General features: G+C 40.5%; 1 protein-coding gene across 8 annotated transcripts in view; it reads left to right on the forward strand.

Annotated features, from left to right (window-relative positions):
* Positions 1-20140, forward strand: part of LOC110083104 (protein nucleotidyltransferase YdiU) — a 36730-nt gene that overhangs the window by 465 nt on the left and 16125 nt on the right. For 4 of the 8 annotated variants that reach the window (XR_012088238.2, XR_012088239.2, XR_012088240.2 and 1 more), the window contains exons 2-13: positions 3589-3826; positions 6786-6904; positions 7723-7851; positions 9066-9130; positions 9419-9475; positions 10070-10168; positions 11236-11303; positions 11537-11624; positions 13918-13987; positions 14081-14153; positions 15089-15172; positions 19219-19348. Coding sequence is in view for 5 of the 8 variants with exons in the window: in XM_020801270.3 (XP_020656929.2) it covers positions 3613-3826; positions 6786-6904; positions 7723-7851; positions 9066-9130; positions 9419-9475; positions 10070-10168; positions 11236-11303; positions 11537-11624; positions 13918-13987; positions 14081-14153; positions 15089-15172; positions 19219-19348 (1196 nt within the window). In the remaining 3 variants the exon portion in view is untranslated. Of the gene's footprint in view, positions 1-2216; positions 2780-3135; positions 3827-6785; positions 6905-7722; positions 7852-9065; positions 9131-9418; positions 9476-10069; positions 10169-11235; positions 11304-11536; positions 11625-13917; positions 13988-14080; positions 14154-15088; positions 15173-19218; positions 19349-20140 lie in introns of those variants that run through there. The other 4 variants (XM_078378625.1, XM_020801296.3, XM_078378624.1 and 1 more) reach the window with 4 other exon arrangements.

The raw sequence follows: 20140 nt of genomic DNA on the forward strand, positions 1-20140 counted from the left end.
TTAAGCGGGTGCAGAGTTGCAGCCTTGAGAGGACAGGAGAAAGCTAGTTTTGAATGCCACGTCTCTCTTTTTCAAAGCCCCCATTTGTGGGACAAGTTTTGAAAATTGGTTCCCCGTTTTTGAAAATTCCACCACTGATGTGGCTCTCAGCTGGCATATTGCTTTAGAGAGGATAATTTGAACCTGTGGAATAATACGTTTCCATTCCATAAAAGCACATCTTAATTTGAAACATTCAGCATTTCCTTTGAAGCATTCGTTTTTTTAAATCACATTAACTCATTTCCCAAATAAGCAATTCTTTAAAATTTGTGTGCGTGTCCACATTCCATAGGAATATAACCTAGAAATCCCTGCTGGTTCATATTGCATGTCCATCTAATTCAAAGCAATAAATCAGATCAGCATTGTATCTGAGCTCCACCTTGATAGACACAAGCAGAATGGACTTCCATTTTCACGAATTACTTTGCACACAGTACAGAAAACAATTGACTGCGGGTGGGCCACCAAGAGAGAAGTTCTGTGCAAATTGGCATGGAAATATATAGTAATGTGTCGTAACCAGAGCCTCGTGGCGCAGTGGTTAAAACGCTGTACTGCAGCTAAAACTGTGCTCACGACCTGGGGTTCAAATCCCAGGTAGCCGGCTCAAGGTTGACTCAGCCTTCCATCCTTCCGAGGTCGGTAAAATGAGTACCCATCTTGCTGGGGGGGGGGCAATGTGTAGCCTGCATAATTAAAAATTGTAAACCGCCCGGAGAGTGCTTGTAGCACTATGGGGCGGTATATAAGTCCAAAAAAAAAAATAAAAAAAAATAAAAACCAGTTCTACAGAATTTGTGATAGTTTGAAAAATCTGACAGGAGCTTAAATCCAATTGTTAATCTCGACTAAAGTAGAACTATATAGGCCAGCACTTACTGATTGATTTACGGTAATGGGTCTGCATTATTGGACTGACAATTGGATTTAGGCGTACTGTACAGTACAAAGCAATTAAAATTTAAGTCCTACTACACTCAATGTAGTTCACTAGTGAGTATTATAGAGTTGTAGTCTATAAGGATAGTCTTGTTACCCTTTAGTTTTGTTAGCTTTAAATGAATTGGTATCTTATTTTATTTAGGGTAAATACATACCCTAAGGTTAAATAAATACCCTAAGATTTCCACATGGAGTATGACAATAAAACATTATAAATCAATCAAATGCTGTAAAATCAAATACTTTAAAACTATCAAAAATGTCTTTGTGAGGGTTCAATTTTTTAAAACTGGGTCTCCACAAGAGCATCCTCAGGCTTAGATAATTTTGCAACAGGGGAAAGTTTTTTTGGAGTATTTAACAAGAATTCTTTATTAACAAAATTGTCCCATAACATTTCTCTTGTCGCCAACAGATCCGGGGAGGATGTGCCTTTTGCTTCAACCAGGATTGTTTCTTCAGGATTTCAGGGCCCCGGCTAACCATGGATGGGATAGTCCTTTAGATTCTCGACATCCTCTCCTTCCAATAGGGGAACGGTCTCATCCTCCCCGGATCCGTCCCACTCAACATCTCGGGCAACGGGAAATAGGGTCCATGGTCTCGTTGGCCGTCCCTCCTTCTCACCTCCTCCACTCTCCATCTCAGTCTTTCTTGCTTTTCCCTTTCTACCCTTTCCTTCTCTCTCAGTCACCTCCGCCACTCATGAGCCTTGGCTTCACCCCAATAAGACGGACGTGGGGAATCTCCCTTCTCCAACGATAGTCCACCTCTTCCCTGGGTACCCTGAGTCTTTCCCACTCTCCGGTCCAGGGATCTTGTGCCCAGATCCATATCCTGGGGGTAATCCCTTCTCCTCCCTTTTTATCTCTGCCGTCCCTGCCTCAATCTCCACCCTTTTTTTCCTACCTGTTCCCGCCAAATGGTCCTCCATTTGAACGGCTACCATTAACCCTCAGATTTTTACTTCTAGAACCCGGGTATTGGTACCCCTCTGTTCTTTCTTGACAGGGGATGGAGTGGGCGAGGTCTGCACCTCCCTTTCTGTAGTTGGTGGAAGGGACGGCACTCCAACGAGGGGCTTCTTTCCCTCGCTTCCCTCCTCACAGTCTTATATCAACAACAATAAAGAAGCTTCCACAGCCTGTTAAAGGGATGATCCTTAACCCCCAAGGACCTTAATGATTATATTTTAACTTTTGCTGTTGGTGCCAGTTAAGCCTCTAAGAGGAGACCATTCCATAACAGAAGTGCTCTGTCCAAGAAAGCCATCCCCTATGTCTTCACATAGCAGATCCATGGTGGAACATGGAGACCTTATCAGCATATCTTTGTGATTAGGCAGATGTATATAGGGAAGGGCGCTCCCTTGAGTACCCAGGTCCCAAGCCATTTAGGGCTCTATAGATTATCATCAACACCTTGAACTCAGACTGAAAGTATATTGGCAGTCAGTGCAATTTTTTCAAAACCGGAATCATATGGTCTCAGTCCTTTCAACATAGATATGTTGAAAGGTCTTCCTGCTAGACATCTAGCTGCTGTTTATTGCATTTGCTACAGCATCTATGTCACCTTCAAGGGCAGCCCAATGTAAAGTGCATTGCAGTAGTCTAACCAGGAGGTCACCAGTGCATGAACTGCTGTAAGGAACTACGTTGTCCTACTATAGTTCCAACTATAGTAGACTTAATGAATTGATGTAATTTACATGATTGATTCACTGGATCTACTCTGTTTGGGACCAGCAATTGAATTTAGGTGATTGTTCTCAAACAGTGATGGGCAACTGGTAGGTATCTTTCACTTTTAAGACTGACTGTGTTAGCTGGGACTGTGGGAATTGTAGTCCTGGCCGTCTGGAGGATACCAGCTTGTCAGTGCCTGCTTAGGAAATAAGAAATGTCATTTATATCTTTTCCATTGATGGGTCTTCAAAACAATTCACAATTCTTTGTCAAGTAAGATTAAATAATTCTCAGGATTATTTCTGGGTTGGCAGTGATATTTGGTAACTGAATCCTTCCTTCTTGTGCCCTTGCAGCCTCCATAGGTTCTCGACAATGAAAGAGATTATACAGGAGTCATGAGACGTTTGCAACAGAAGCATTAAATGTGTAGTTTCTGGGAAATGGTCCTGGCTGATGTTGTCAGCTTTACGCAGCATAATTTATACAAACAAGATGCCTATGTGCGATAAGAAATTGAATCACTGTTTAATTTTTTAATTACAGACTAGAGTTTATAGATATGTTGCAATCAGTGCATTAAATGTACATGCACATCTTATTAAGAGGGCAGGAAGACTCCCTGGAAAAGACGCTGATGTTGGGAAAGTGTGAAGGCAGGAGGAGAAGGGGACGACAGAGGATGAGATGGTTGGACAGTGTCATCGGAGCAACCAACATGAATTTGACCCAACTCCGGGAGGCAGTGGAAGACAGGAGGGCCTGGCATGCTCTGGTCCATGGGGTCACAAAGAGTCGGACACGACTAAACGACTAAACAATAACAGGAAGGCAAAACTTAACATTAGAGGGCTGGTCCTGTAGGTTAAAACTCAGTAATTTTAACTATCTCTTTACTTTTGGTTCCTTACAGAGCCTTCATTAAAAAGCCTTCACTATGTCAAGGTATTGTGTAGCACCTTGGTTGTTTACATCGTTAATACTGGTATGTCATTCTGGATGCTACCTCCTGGACTCAATAATTGCTGCAAGCAATTTTAACCATATGCACAATTACATTAATACATCAAACTTTGATCAAGACTATTGTGAAAGAAAAAAGAAACTGTCCACTTTGAATGGATGGAGACTTTCTACACACAAATTCACAGGTACTTTAGAAATTGTTTTATGTAGTTTAAGATTATGTAATATCTGAAACAGATCTAGAATATATTAAAATCAGAAAGAAATATGCCTGATGATTTGTTAGCTCAGGTCCACAGAAAGTTAACAATGCTTAATCCCATTCATATAGCCTGATATTCTTATTAATGGGACTGGCTGTGTGTCCAGTTGATTTCACTAGGATTTAAGCATGGTTTGTCTTTCAGTTTGTGACTGCTTGTGCAGATGTTGTTCTGACCTAACAGCCAAAAGTTATCCAAATGTTCTTTATCTGAAGAGAATGCCAGTGTAGAAAATATGAGAAACAGTTGAAGACTTTTCCAAACAAAGAGTCCCAATGGAGCCTTAGGAAGGGGTTCTTTGTAGTGCCAGATGTCTGGCTTGCCAGGAGGCATCTTATTCTGCTGTACTGGGAAGCAGATACGTAAATACGAACACTTAAGCACTGAATCCCAGCAAACTCTTACTTTTGGTCTCCGTGGGATGTAAATCTTCACCTATCCTTTTGTCATGAATGAGAACAAACATTTTCCAAAGTTTTCTCCTTGGTGGGTGAGATCATGTGCCTTATTCACAGACTGGGGCTTTTTGGTGAAAAAAAATCACAAAAGTGGTTTTGCACAAAAGTGTATTTGAGAGAAAAACATGGGTTAGAATCATGTTTACCCCTGACAGCTTAAGGAAGTAATTGCAGTGGGCCATCATACGCATCTGCTTCCTCAGGTGAAGCAGTTCATGCAGTGGGTGGAAAGCAACAGTGGAAGAACTGCTGTGTTATTGATTTTTACTCTTGCGGTTTTTCACAGTAGGATTTTGCTCTTTGTATTTCATGTAAAATGTGACACAGTCTGTGTAAACACAACAGTTTTATGAATGCTGCTACTGATGGAAAAAGTACTGATCCTTTTGTTCTTGTTCAGGGATGGAAAACCTATACTAGTTGACAGCTTTTTCAACAGGTTGTCTCAGTGTTTTGAGGCACCCTTTTCCCTAGAGTTGAGAACATTTGTGTATATTCATTTCATTGTTATTCAAAACTCCACTGATAGGAAGCATAGGACTGGTCTGTTCTGTACAGGTCACAGGTTGACATGGAGTTCTTTGAGTGCCCCTATGCTGGGGTCTGGGCCATAGCAGACAGAGTGAGAGCACTCTGTCCTCGTATCCTTCTGTTGCAGGATAGCGGTGTGTGCCTTCTAAGCTAGCCTTCTGCCTCTGGACCTCTGGTACGATGGAGCCAGAACTTGCTGGGTTGGTCTTCAGTAGAGATGGGTACAAACAGCCGGTTTGGCGGTTTGGTGCAGTTTGTTTCCCAGCCAAACAGCTGATCCGCATTTCAGCACCCCACTTTCTCCAACAGGCTTGCAGTGAAAATATAAGACATTTCATTAATATGCAGTATTCTGTGAAAACTGCAAAGAACAAACAAACAAAAACCAAACAACATGTATCATCTTAAAGACTAGAACATTTATTTGACGCAAGTTCTCATTAAGCTCCAATGCAGGGTCTTTGAATTTTCAGAGTCTCATTCTACTCCAAGCACTGGGTAATATTACAGAGATTAGTTTTAATTAACTTTTTTTCCTCTAGTGTACCACTGAAAATATGTATATGGCACCAGTAATATAGAAATTGTTGTGCTTCTATTTAATTTTGTTCTCTCTGCTTAATGCAGAAACGACTGTGTTTTGCTCAAGAGCAGAAGAAGGATTTGGTTAAGAGCCTATATATTTTTGAAAATGAGGCTCAATCTTTGCTGCTTTGCTGTAGAATGCTTGGTGTAAGCCCAGGATTACATGTGTGTGTTACTCCCTACAGCAGTGGTCCCCAACCTTTTCTGAACTGCAGACCGGTTGGGGGGTTGGGGCTGCGCTTGCAGATGGGCAGGCGTGCTTGCATGGATGGGCGGGGTGCTCTTGCAAAGGGGCACAGGCATGCTCCCGTGGATGGGTAGGGCACGCTTGCAGGGGGAAGGGGCGCACTCATGTGCATGCACAGATGGGAGGGGCATGCTCGTGGAAGGTCTGAGCGTGCTTGTGCGCATGTGGAGAGGGCACGCTCGCGCACATACACAGATGGAGGGGCAGGCATACACAGAGGGGCGGGGGCACTTGCGCGCATGCAAGGAGGGAGGGGCGCGCTCATGGGTGGGCAGGGCACCCGGGAGGGTGGGTGGGCCATGTGTGCATGGGGGAGTGCATGCGGGAGGGGGAGATCTGTCTCTGCGGCCCGCTCCTGTCATGGCCCGTACTGGCATTGGGCTGCGGACCAGTGGTTGGGGACCCCTACCCTACAGTATCTGGCACTAATTCATTCACTCTACAATTTCTTTCTTGAGACTAGATCTAAACGCAGATGTCCTGACTAGAGAGGGGACGAAGCCCCAAACTTGACAACCCACAAAGCACGAATTGTCCCCCAGTGACCCCACAAACAACTAATCAATTAATTGTTCATCTGGTCTTTTTTTTTTTAGATAGCCCGTTAAAGCAGGATTAAAAGCAATATCTCAGCTGAGCGGTTGCAGGATTGCTTTGATCCCTTTCCCCTTCCTCTTGCTATGCCCCGCAGGGAAAGCAGGGAACGAAGGGACAAATATAAAAGGTTTATATTCGTTGCTTCGTATTCGTTGGGGTCTCTGGCCCCCAAGAATACGAAGCAATGAATATCTGACAAATGAGGGATATTTAACAAATATCCTGATTCGTTTTTATATTCGTCCCCATGTCTAGTCCTGACTACAACCTCTGGCTTATGTTTTGGGCCTTTGCCTTTCCTCCGGTTTGAAGAATTCTAGAGAGCTCAAAAACGTGCACACCATCTTGCAACTTATTTTGACTCTTAAGGTGTTAGAGTTCACTCTCAGCGCTTTGCTGGTTTTGTTACTAAGGATTGGTCCTTGGTAATGTTACGTGATGAGATTTTGCTTTTTGTCTTTAGCTACACTTCCCATTGATTTCATCCAAGAAATATATATACGTGAAGTGCGTGGCTCGGTTTTTTCTGTTGTGTACCCTACACCATTTAAATCCAGAGTTCTGCTTGTCGCTGTTTCAAAGGTTAGGCTTCATTTTCTTCCTTTATTTTTTAGTATGCAAGCTTGGTTGTTGGTTCACTATTTAAGAGCGTGTTTAAGAAAAATATTAGACTCTCCAGGCACACAAAATATAACTTCTATAGCATGTAATGTCATATTCCTTTGAAGTTTCCAAAAGGCATATGGACCTTCTTCATTCATCTTCGAATTCCTTTTGGTGAATTAGTGCTAGTTTCTTTTTTTAAAAAAAAATCTTAAAATCTTATAGTCGAAATAATTCCCAAATTGTATTTATTATTGAATTACATTTCATTTCGTGCTGTTAGCCACCCAGAGTAGTGGCTGTGCCACTACTTAGATTGGATGGATGGACGGATGAATAGATAGATAGAAAAAAGTTTGTACTGGAGGTACCCTCATCTTCTCAAATAATCACCCCCCCCCCAATAATGACTAAACAAAGTAATAAACAGCTGCCAGCATTCCTTTCAGACAAGATGCAGATTTAGATGAGTAGTATTACTGAAAGTTGTATTCATGCTGTATGGTAAAGGAGGAGCATAAAATTAATCTAATACAGGTATATTCAGTGAGAAAAATGGGATCATATTGGGCAGAATCCAGTACCATTTTTGTTTGCCATGAAAGGGCAGCAAAATCAGTAGTCGTTTAATTTGGCCTTATTGCAGTCAAGGATGAAGAGATGTGCTTGTAGGATTTTGGTGCCAAAATAATGTGACTGTCCTTGGGTGCGATGCAGCTTGATGTGTGTATGGGTACCATTTGCTTCCCTGTTCGTTCTATTAGTTCGTAATTTCTGTGGTGTTATTTTCTCTTCAGGATGTTTTGGAAGATATTTTGGACTTAGATGTAACTGTCTCAGCCACAGAAGATTTTCTGCAGTTTGTTAGTGGTACAAAAATAATATTAGGATCTCTTCCTTTGGCCCACCGATATGGTGGGCATCAGGTCAGTAATAATATTTGCTGTCTCACATCAGGGTAACATTTTTTATACTTAATGGACTTTTTTTTTAAATTGTGCACTTTGCCTTTTTCTGTTACTTATCTCTTTCTATCCTTTCCAAAACTGCTCTCTTTTATTTCATGAATGATCATCTGTTGGCTCTCCAGATATTTTTCTCAACATTTTCCATTAATCCCAGTCAGAGTTATGCTTAAAAACATTTTAGGGATTCAAACACTCTAGTTGCAAATTACTACTCAGTTTCAGCCATGTATCCTGTCAATTAGAGGGAAAACTGAACATTATAAAGGGAAACTGTATTCTCTATAGTTTACCTGTTTCCCTCCCATGATTGAATTTCCTTAGAGATACATGTCTCAGCAATCGGTCTGATAGATTAAACAAATTAAATTAATGATTACTGATAAATGAAGGCTGTTTACATCAGCTGACCAATCAGAGCACATTAAATACAAGATACATAGGCAAGGAACCTCCTGACAAACACAAGACCATCACCACTAAAGGAATGCCTCTGTAAAAAAAAAAGTCTTGTTTAACCCAAAGGTGAGTGTTTTAAGGGAATCGAACTGTAATTTTCCCTTTTAATGTTATTTTCTCCCAGCTTCAACTCAATCAGCTTGTACTGGAAGTACTAGGGCCATTTCAACTTTATATAGTACAAATCATTGGTTTGGGATAAGGCCGTTTGCCAGCGAAATTTAGTTTTTAAGTACTAGATCTCATGCCTCAGTGAATTTTTAAAATGTAATTTAATTAAAAAGCTACATTTTCTCTTTGTTACGTCTCTAGAGAAAAGTGCTAACAGGAGTCTGAGACTCAGTGTAACTTTTGCTAGTCAAGGTCAGAAATTTACTTATGTTTTATAGAATACCACTCTCTGCTGCACAGACAGGAGCTTCTGTTCTTCTTTCTCTAGTATTGACTGCAGGTATTTCATAAGGTCTATTTCTCGTTCCCTGTTGTTACCGTATTTCACTACCAGAATAGTGTAAAATATTATAAGACTATCATTTCCCCAAACTGCAGTTACATCTGCTGTCTGTGTGTATATAAAAAAGCAGAATTTGGTTTTATAACAGGATCACATTGAATCCGATCTTCACAGAGGTGATGAATGATGTTTGAGATTTAAATTTGCTCTAAACAATAAAGGGTACTTATTTTGCATTTTTATTTTTCCTTCCCTTGTTTAGTTTGGTAGCTGGGCAGGCCAACTGGGTGATGGAAGGGCGCATTTGATTGGTGTTCATACAAATAGGTACTGGATACTTTTGTTTAAATTGTCATTTTCTAAGTAATATACTGTTGATTCTGATATGTGCTAAAATTCAGTAATAATAATTATTATTCTGTCTATTGGTATGTATTTTTCTCATATTGCAGACCAGATTGAAGGCTGAGCCTATGGAGAGTGGTTTTCCTAAGGCTAGCTACACTGAATCAAGATTGAGACTGGAGATGTCTTGACTTCTGCTTTTATCTACTCGTACTGTGTTGCACAAGATCTCAACATCACTAATACTTATTCCTTCCCTCTCCCCGCCAGGTTTGGTGATACTTGGGAACTACAGCTGAAAGGTTCAGGAAGGACCCCATATTCCAGGTTTGTCACATGTTTTCAGAGGTATTTGAATTAAATTCTGTTGCAGATCAAAATTTAAAGTCCCAGAGACTTATTTCAGCATTAAAGACCATCCTGAAATTGATTCAGAATTCACAATGTAAGCTCTGTGAATGTAGATAAATTTTCTTTCTGGGATCATGAGTTTCACATATTTGCATGAGTCACAAGGAGCTGCAGAATTTTGCCTTATTTTTCTGTGTTAGTCACTTTTTAAAAAGAGCTATATAGATTAACAGGCAGTAGATCTGACTCTAGTGACACCCCAAACACACCTGATCATGATGTTAATATATAGATGGAAGACTACACGGAACTCCAAGGTAGGGGTAAGAAAGAATCCTACCTGAAGAGAAAACATCAGTCAGAGTTAACAGTACTGGGCCAGTACTAATGTTTCAGCGTCTAAACTCTAACCTGAGATATGTTAATCAAGTCGTTTCATATTGGACTATACTAAGATCAAATTCATCAGGTATTCCTATCTTAAAATTCCTGGTTGATTCAGGAAGTCGTTTAGTATTTTGTCTTTCGTATTGGAAAACAGGGGATAACATTTATGTTCCTTTGCTACAGGAATGGGGATGGCAGAGCAGTGCTTCACTCTTCTGTACGAGAGTTTTTGGGAAGCGAGGCCATGCATTATCTTGGCATTCCTACAAGCCGAGCAGCTAGGTACTTTCTCCATATTTGTTCTTTTACAATAGCTGTGCTTAGATTTTATGCTTATTATTTCTATTAAATTCAACAGGGTGAAGTTGGAACTGTGTATGTTCCTGGACTTATCAGATATCCAGATATCCTGGACTTATTCTGGACTTAATTTTAGATCTCTAAAATTTTAGGATTTTACAGATCCTTAAAAATCTCTCATCCTTATCACAACAATACACCCACAACAAAAACACACTGATCTACCATAATCACCCATCTCCTAAAAAGGACAAAAGCTGATCTCACAGCCATAAATACGCAACTCCCAAACAAACTGCACCAGAGAACAGAGTGCTGTCCTCTGAAGATGCCGGCCGCAGAGACTGGCGAAACATTAGGAAGAACAACCTTCAGAATATGGCCAAAGAGCCTGAAAAACCCACAACCACCATTAGATCTCGGCCATGAAAGCCTTCGCGAATACATTTAATTTCCTTACTTTGAGGCTATAGTTTTTTGTATGGTTTCACCCTTAACATTTTGCTTTCAACAGAAGGGTGTTTTCTCCTTCCTTCCTCAAGATTTCTAGAGTTTTGGAGTGGTATAGTGATTGGAAGACATATTAAATCTCCTTGTGAGACTACCAAGTGGTTGGCTGTATGATATGATGTAGGTCATTGGGAGCCTTGTCATAATTCAGGAAGATCTTTCTTTGCAAATGTCTTGCATCTCTGTGAATAACAGTTATCTGGTTTGGTTTCTGGCAAAGTAATGCTTTCCCACCAAGACCCACCGTCGGCTGAGCTACTTCTTCCCAAGAAAAAGTACCTAGAAGCCCATTTCACATGACCATTATGTTTTATTTAAACAAGGTGATTAAAAAAAGGTTATGACTAGGATGTTAATTTTGTAAATTGTCCCTAAGTCTGCTAGTATTCAGTATCATAATATTGGGCTTATCTGTGTTCAAAAGTGTCCATGTTTTACACATTTCCTCTGCTTTTAAAATATAACAGGGATCCATTTTCTAGCACTTAGTCCTCAAACAATTAACCTGCTTCATTTATTTTATTCTTCTTTTTCCACAGTTTAGTTGTAAGTGATGATGATGTGTGGAGGGATCGGTTCTACAACGGGAATATTAAACAAGAAAGAGGTAACTGCTGTATTTCTGTTCATTGCCTTTTAACAGTATGGCTATCCAGCTACTTTTTCTTAAATTGCACACATATATTCTGCTTTTTTAATAATGTAAATATCATGAATGAAAATAAGCTCATGGATATTCAATATCTGGGATGGAGTTCTGTTGTTCACTTAGTTGAAACTAGGTCGGTGTTCAAAAATGTGTTTTTTATTTACTAACTTGAGTGTATACTTGCATTTCAGGTGCAGTAGTCCTACGTGTGGCCAAATCATGGTTTCGAATAGGATCATTAGAAATACTTGCTCATTCCGGGGAGGTGGACTTGTTAAGGTTAGAATTAAAGTTGTCACTCATTCATTCTCTGGACTGTATAAAATAATAGCTGGGGTCCAGAGGGCTTTGTATGTTCCTGGACTTATCAGATATCCAGTGCACATCACAAATCCTTGCATCTCCTCAAAATCTCTGAGGAGATCAAGGGACTAGGGAAACCCTTCAGATCTGTAGCTCTGTAGATCCTATCATGGGCCGTGCTGGCTGGGGGCAATGGGAATTGTAGTCCAACAAATCTGGAGGTCACCATGTTGGGGAAGGCTGATTTGGATTTAGAGGGCATTCTTTAATGGACATGTATATGTCTCTACCCACCCCACTTTATGTATGTAAAGCATTTTATATACTCATTCAAGCCATTTCGGATCCTGAGCAAAATAAATGGTGAAAAGCACATCCCAGATTCAACACAATACACATATAAAAGAATGTCAAGCATATGAGCAAGCAACCATTTGATAGAACAGTATTTTTCCAAAGTAATAATTTGGAGAGTCACTAAAAGTTTCTTTTTCAGTAATTGAGTGGCAATGCAGTGAAATGCCTTTCCTGTTTTCTCATAACAAAAAGAACAGTGCATATTTATTGAATGTAATATGTGTGCCAGTGAGTTTTTTCCCTTTTAAAAAGGCTAATGCTTCTACTTTGTCATACTTTGATATGAGTCATATTTGAACTAAGTATTTGCAAGAAGTCCTGCAGACTTAGGATGTTACCGGACACCCATTGCATTATTAAGAATAGCAGCCTGCCATTGGGAGCACATAGAATTATAAAGTTACTGGAAGATATACGTTATAAATACAAGCTACCCTTCTTGAAAGGAGTTTAAATAAAGCCCTTCCTGAAGTTTTTTTAAGTGAAAGAGACTGCTGGACACTGTCATACAGGTTTTGAAGTCTATTGTTAGCTTTTTTGAGATATTAAAAAGCATGAGATAGTTGGCTTTAAAAAAAGTTGTATGTATATCGGAATACCACAAAATTCAAAGTCCCCTCACTGGCTGCTTTTGCAATTCAATTCCATTTCAAAAGCCTTCGTATGTGCAACATTTTGGAAACACACAGGTACAAAATACTTGGCCAAGTAGACTGAGCGAACAGTTCTGCGGGTTATGGTCAACAATAAGTGCCGTAGCTTTATGTATAAATTTATCTGGGTACAAATGTAGAATCCTGTGAAATATTACATTTCCAAGTGCCAAGATGCAGTTTTCAGATAGCAGGCAGTTATATGAATGAAAAGAGGTTGGGATGGTCAGGTCTCAGGGAGGCCCTCACTATGTGCAGAGAAACATGCTTCCTGCTTGGGCTATGTGCGGCCTATGGCAGAAGAGTTGACACTGTCTTATCATTCAGAGCGTCCAAAGCCCCTGAAGTAATCCATGCAAATAACAGATATGTGACTTAGCTCTGGGAGGTTGGGAGCAATTCCCCACTGTGCCTTCTTGAGAGGGGCTAGACTTGATGATCCTCAGGGTCCCTTCCAGCTCTGCAGTTCAAAGGTTATTATTAAAGACGCCGTACATGGCATTGAAGGGGACGTGGTGGTGCTGTGGGTTAAACCACAGAAGCCTCTGTGCTGCAAGTCGTAAGATTGAATCCACGCAACGGAGTGAGCCCCCGTTGCTTGTCCCAGCTCCTGCCAACCTATCAGTTCAAAAGCATATAAAAATGCAAGTAGATAAATAGGTACCACCTCGGTGGGAAGGGAGCAGCGTTCCGTGTCTAAGTCGCACTGGCCACGTGACCACGGAAACTGTCTTCGGACAAACGCTGGCTCTATGGCCTGGAAACTGGGATGAGCACTGCGTCCTAGAGTCAGACACAACTGGACTAAATGTCTTGGGGAACCTTTAGTTAAACCTATATGGCATTGACTTAGCAGGGTTTTATTTATTTATTTATTTATTTATTTATTCATTCATTCATTCATTCATTCATTCATTCATTCATTCATTCATTCATTCATTCATTCCATTTATTTATTCCATTTATACCCCGCCTATCTGGTCATATTGACCACTCAATAATTTAGCAGTGAGCACAGTACTTGTTGATCAAAGAGTGTATGGTTCCTGGAGCCCAGCATCGTTTTATTCAGAAGGGATAAATATATTCAAAAAGGGAATCCTTCCAGTTACAGTCTTATAAATGCATAGCTCAGTTGGGTCCTTATATTGGGAGAAAGCTTAGGTATTAGATAGGTTGACATAAATAAGTATAAATAATCCCTTCAGTGTTGTTTCAAATAATATTTAATGAAAGAAACGTTTTATTTCATGATTCAGAATGCTGTTAGATCTTGTCATAGAGGAGCACTTCCCATCAATAACCCTGAATGATTCAGACAGATACTTGGTAAGTAAGAAGACTTGTGTTTCTATAAGCATTCTTGTCAGTTTTGGTGAAAAAGAGATGAAGGGAAGAAAATCTATTTTTTTTTAATTTCAGGCCTTTTTCTCTAGAGTAGTGTCTGAGACCGCAAATTTGATTGCGTTGTGGATGTCAGTAGGCTTTGCTCATGGTGAGATGTATTTATATTTTGTTTATTGATTTTTGGGGGGTTCCTGTTTGGTTAAGGTTATAAAATATTCGGAGTTTGTTAAAAGTGATCTAATCTACAAATACAGTGTCATCTCTTTCCTGGAAGGCTTGCTGCCTAGCACCTCTTTATTAAAACACATTTTGGCAGGGGCAGTGAAAGCTGTCTGAAATGATTTTCGTATGTTTGCCCCAAGATTCAGTCTGAACTTTACAAGGGCTATCTAAGGCGCTGAATGATGCACCTAAAATAAATATATAGTAAAAAATATATATATATCCTAGATTTTCATGAGAAAGAGTTTAAGAGAAGAAAGAAAGTAGAACAGGAAAGACGAGAGCGGATCGAATGGCGAGCATGGGAGATGAGGAAGAGGCAGGGACTGGGAGAATCTGAGAAATCATGAAACCCAGGGAGAGGACAAAGTGAGAGGAATTTTTGGGAGAGGCATCCATGACCCTCTTACCTGTATCGACGGGGTGGGGGGACAATCAAGGACTGGATACCAGCTGAGCAACTGGGCCCCTAGAATTCGAGTTTTGGGAACCCTTTTGTTCAGAACAATGGAAACCCTTTCTGGCCCAGTTGGAAGGAAAGGAGAAAGACTATGCTCCAGTGGAAGTAAATTGTTTATTTGATAGTTCTAAAATAAATGTTCAACCGTTGCAACCTCGATCTGTGTCTTGTGTTTGGAGATGTGGGAATACAAGAGGAGGGGGGGGAACTCGAGATTCAACCCAAAACCTCACAGATAGAATTCCAGCTCGTGTGCAGTGCAACAAAACATAAAGTGTAGCCTGTAAACAGACACATGTACATTATGCAGAGGGAAGGAGTTTCGAAAAAATATATAATGACATTTCATTTTGTAGAATATAACATTATACTGTTTTCATGGCAGTGTTGTTTACTTTTAGGTGTGTGTAACACAGATAATTTCAGCCTGTTATCCATTACTATAGATTACGGCCCATTTGGGTTTATGGAGTCTTATGATCCAGGTAAGTACAGAAAAACCAGAATTGATTATTTATGGGGATACATAAGCAATGAAACTGTATAATTTGACTACACTGATAACGCTTGTGATTAGTCTGCACAATATAATTTGCTTCTTCAGTTTCTGGATTTTATGCAAGTTTGACTTGAAAAGAGCTAACAGGATTGGAGAAAGTTGAGTGAGAAGAACAAGAAAAATGGCGTTAAAATACAATCTTACGGGGGATTGTATGGATCTCTGCTAGAAGAGACTACAGAACCACCCTACTGAAAAAATGTGTGAACAATTGATGAAAATTAGAAGAACATAACCTGTGATTATATAGAAATAGAAATAGCAGAGAGGAGAAGGGAAACAAAATGCAAGGGAGATAGGGAAAGTTACAGAAAATTGAATGCAGACTTCCAAAGAATAGCAAGGAGAGACAAGAGGGCCTTCTTAAATGAACAATGCAAAGAAATAGAGGAAGATAACAGAAAAGGAAAGACCAGAGAGCTGTTCAGGAAAATTGGAGATATTAGAGGAACATTTTGCGCAAAGATGAACATGATAAAAGACAAAAATGGGAGGGACCTAACAGAAGCAGAAGACGTCAAGAAGAGGTGGCAAGAATACACAGAGGAATTATATCAGAAAGATTTGGATATCCCGGACAACCCAGACAATGTAGTTGCTGACCTTGAGCCAGACATCCTGGAGAGTGAAGTCAAGTGGGCCTTAGAAAGCCTGGCTAACAACAAGGCCAGTGGAGGTGATGGCATCCCAGTTGAACTATTTAAAATCTTGAAAGATGATGCTGTTAAGGTGCTACATTCAATATGCCAGCAAGTTTGGAAAACCCAACAGTGGCCAGAGGATTGGAAAAGATCAGTCTACATCCCAATCCCAAAGAAAGGCAGTGCCAAAGAATGCTCCAACTACCGTACAATTGCACTCATTTCACATGCTAGCAAGGTTATGCTCAAAATCCTCCAAGGTAGGCTTCAGCAGTATGTGGACCGAGAACTCCCAGAAGTACAAGCTGGATTCCGAAGAGGCAGAGGAACTCGAGACCAAATTGCTAACTTGCGCTGGATTATGGAGAAAGCCAGAGAGTTCCAGAAAAATATCTACTTCTGCTTCATTGACTATGCGAAAGCCTTTGACTGTGTGGACCACAACAAACTGTGGCAAGTTCTTAAAGAAATGGGAGTGCCTGACCACTTTATCTGTCTCCTGAGAAACCTATATGTGGGACAGGAAGCAACAGTTAGAACTGGTCATGGAACAACTGAGTGGTTCAAAATTGGGAAAGGAGTACGGCAAGGCTGTATATTGTCCCCCAGCTTATTTAACTTATATGCAGAATACATCACGCGGAAGGCTGGACTGGAAGAAACCCAAGCCGGAATTAAGATTGCCGGAAGAAATATCAACAACCTCCGATATGCAGATGATACCACTCTGATGGCAGAAAGTGAGGAGGAATTAAAGAACCTTGTAATGAGAGTGAAAGAGGAGAGTGCAAAAAATGGTCTGAAACTCAACATCAAAAAAACTAAGATCATGGCCACTGGTCCCATCACCTCCTGGCAAATAGAAGGGGAAGATATGGAGGCAGTGTCAAATTTTATCTTCCTGGGCTCCATGATCACTGCAGATGGAGACAGCAGCCCTGAAATTAAAAGACGCCTTCTTCTTGGGAGGAAAGGGATGACAAATCTTGACAGCATCTTGAAAAGCAGAGACATCACCTTGCCAACAAAAGTCCAAATAGTCAAAGCTATGGTTTTTCCTGTCGTGATGTATGGAAGTGAGAGCTGGACCATAAAGAAAGCAGACCGCCGAAGAATTGATGCCTTTGAATTGTGGTGCTGGAGGAGGCTCTTGAGAATCCCCTGGACTGCAAAGAGAACAAACCTATCAATTCTAAAGGAAATCAACCCTGAATGCTCACTGGAAGGACAGATCCTGAAGCTGAGGCTCCAGTACTTTGGCCATCTCATGAGAAGAAAAGAGTCCTTGGAAAAAACCTTGATGCTAGGAAGGTGTGATGGCAAGAGGAGAAGGGGACGACCGAGGATGAGATGGCTGGACAGTGTCTGCGAAGCAACCAACATGAACCTGACACAACTCCGGGAGGCAGTAGAAGACAGGAGGGCCTGGCGTGCTCTGGTCCATGGGGTCACGAAGAGTCGGACACGACTAAACGACTAAACACACACAAAACATACACAGCTTCCTAAGCCCAAAATTACACATGGTGCAAGCCTTACTGCGGTTTAAAATGGCACCCATAGTAAGGCTTGCATAGTAAGGCTGAATAGTTCCACGAGTTAGATATCAGGCTACAGAGCCAGAGGGCTGGGAGTTTGATTCTCCACTGTGCATCCTAGAAGAGCCAGCTTGTGTGGCCTTGGCTAAACTGCAGAGTCCCCCGGATGCCCTCAAGAGAAGGGAATGGTAAACCACTTCTGAGTACTCTCTAGCTAGAAAACCCTGAAAAGGTTCACCATAAGTCAGGATTGACTTGACAGCACACCGTTGTTATCAATGCAGATTGACTAGGCAGATTACTAATGTACTACACATACAATTCTGTATACTGTATTTTTAAATCAGATTTCTAAGATTGCTCTGTGGACAAAACAATACTCAGTTATATTATGTATAACATGAACCTACTTTTTGTAAAACACTGGAAATACATAGGAAAAAAGCTAGTGATTTAAATATCTGCAAAAACAACAGAGAGAGCCATGATACAAATATAATGGAGATGATGCTTTTATTTAGATCACTAAGAATCAAATATTCATCGTGGGCTTTCATGAATAAATTAATTTCTTCAGGCATGTAGCGATATCTTGTGGAGAGTGCAGAAAAGTTATAAATGAATGTCCAAAAATTGTCATGGCAGAAATCTGCCAGGTGTACTTCTTTAGCTATTATTTATTTATTTACAAGATTTTTTTAGCCACGTCATTACCAGTGGTCTCTGAGTGGCGTACAACAATATTAAAACATTAAAACCATTAAAAAATATCCTATATTAAAAACAATCATTAAAACATTAATATTAATAAATCCTGCTGCTCATATGGCCAGCTAAATAATACAATTTAATTAAAATGCTGGCTAAACAGAAAGGTCTTTGCATGGTGCTGAAAAGCCAAAAGTGTTGGAGCCAGGCGGATCTCTATAGGGAGGGTGTTCCAAAGTTGGGGGGCAACAGCCGAGAAGGCCCTATTTCAACATGTCATCCCCCTTGCCTCTTTCAGGGATGACACCTTCAGAAGGGCCTCCTGGCCTGAACTTAGAGGACAGGCAGGCTCGTATGGAAGAAGGCGGTCCTTTAGGGAACCAGGTCCTAAGCCGTTTAGGGCTTTTATACATCAAAGTAAGCACTTTGAATTCTTAAGGTGAACTCAAAGTTGAGTTTACTTTGCATTTAAAAATGAAATAAGAATCTGCCATCTATAGATAACATGCTAACAATTATTTATTTATTTAATTTATATGCCGCCCACTCTACCCAAATCCTGTTGATGCAAATTATGCCATACACCTTCAATTCATCAGCCGTAGTCATGCTATGACTTTTGGGGGGCAGTTACAAACCTCTAGCCCCTCCCTCCCGGTTCAGGAATCCCCAGGGAGCCCTTGTCCTGGAGCCATCTTTGGAAGCCATGGAACAGGAGGGGAAACTATTTAAAGTCCAAAGATCACTGCCACTACTTCTGGTAGTGGTATCAGGACCAACAGCAGCTCTAGAAAATTTTAGTTGCCTCCAGAAAACCACAGTATGTCCACAGCTGATGATATCATCATAGCTGTCCATTGCAAATTGCTCAAGAGGATTCCTTTGACAAATATTAGGATTCTTTGGACAAACCCAATATAAATAAATCACTTCATGTTTAGAGTACTGTGTATAAAATATTTTGGTGCCTAAAAGACTTATTAATTGGTGTCAGCCTGAAGAATGAGGATCCTTAAATATTTTTAAATTGGTGGTTGATTCTGTATACTGTAATCTGTTCTACAGAAATGCCATTTTTGTTTCAGACTTTGTCCCAAACACATCTGATGACGAAAAACGATATAAAATAGGAAACCAGGCAAATGTTGGAATGTTTAATATGAACAAGCTTTTGGAGGCTTTAAATCCTGTACTGGATGCCAGGCAAAAGCAGCTGTAAGTAATCCTTTAAAATGTCTTCACGCTTAAAAGAACTAGTGAGATGATATATGGTTGAATGATCATGTGTGCAAGAAGAAGAGTATGTGGAGGGGATGGTTTGCCTGAAATTATTTTGGAAATAAAAAAATCTGCTTGCAAAAAGAGAATGTCAGAGACATAGAGAGGGAGAGAGGTCTGACTTAGTACAAATGAGTGTTGCGAACTCTGTATACAGAAGAATGGATGTGTGTGGGGAGGGGGTCCATACAGTTGGCCTTGGTACTGCTACTGTTTGCCCAACTAAAAGTAAAAAAAGAGTAATTTCAGCAATCAAGGAATATCCAGAAGGCAGTTTTGCCTACTGAGATTGTCCAGGAAAGCTTGTGATTTTGAGGATCAGGTGGAGAAATGGTATTTCTTTGGGCAACTGTATCTTCACAGAAGATATGCTTGGAAGATAATCCTTTCATCTATAATACTACATCGACTTTTTTTAAAGAAATAAAGGGAGAAAAACATGGCCCCAACACATGTAACGAGGCTTGTCATGAGTCTACCCGAGTGGTTTCCAACCTTGGGTCCATAGATGTTCTTGAACTACAACTCCCAGAAATCCTGACCAACACAACTAGTGGTGGAGGCTTGTGGGAGTTTTAGTTCAAAAATATCTGGGGGGGACTGAAGGTTGGGAACCACTGGTCTACATATTATACTTCTGAATGGAGTTTAGAAAGTCAGTTTTTAACCCTGCTAAAATAGCCTTCTGGAGGAAATCCTTAGATATCCCACAGTTTAGCCATAGATATG

The sequence above is a fragment of the Pogona vitticeps genome, chromosome 6 (assembly GCF_051106095.1).
Source record: "Pogona vitticeps strain Pit_001003342236 chromosome 6, PviZW2.1, whole genome shotgun sequence".
Taxonomy (NCBI): domain Eukaryota; kingdom Metazoa; phylum Chordata; class Lepidosauria; order Squamata; family Agamidae; genus Pogona; species Pogona vitticeps.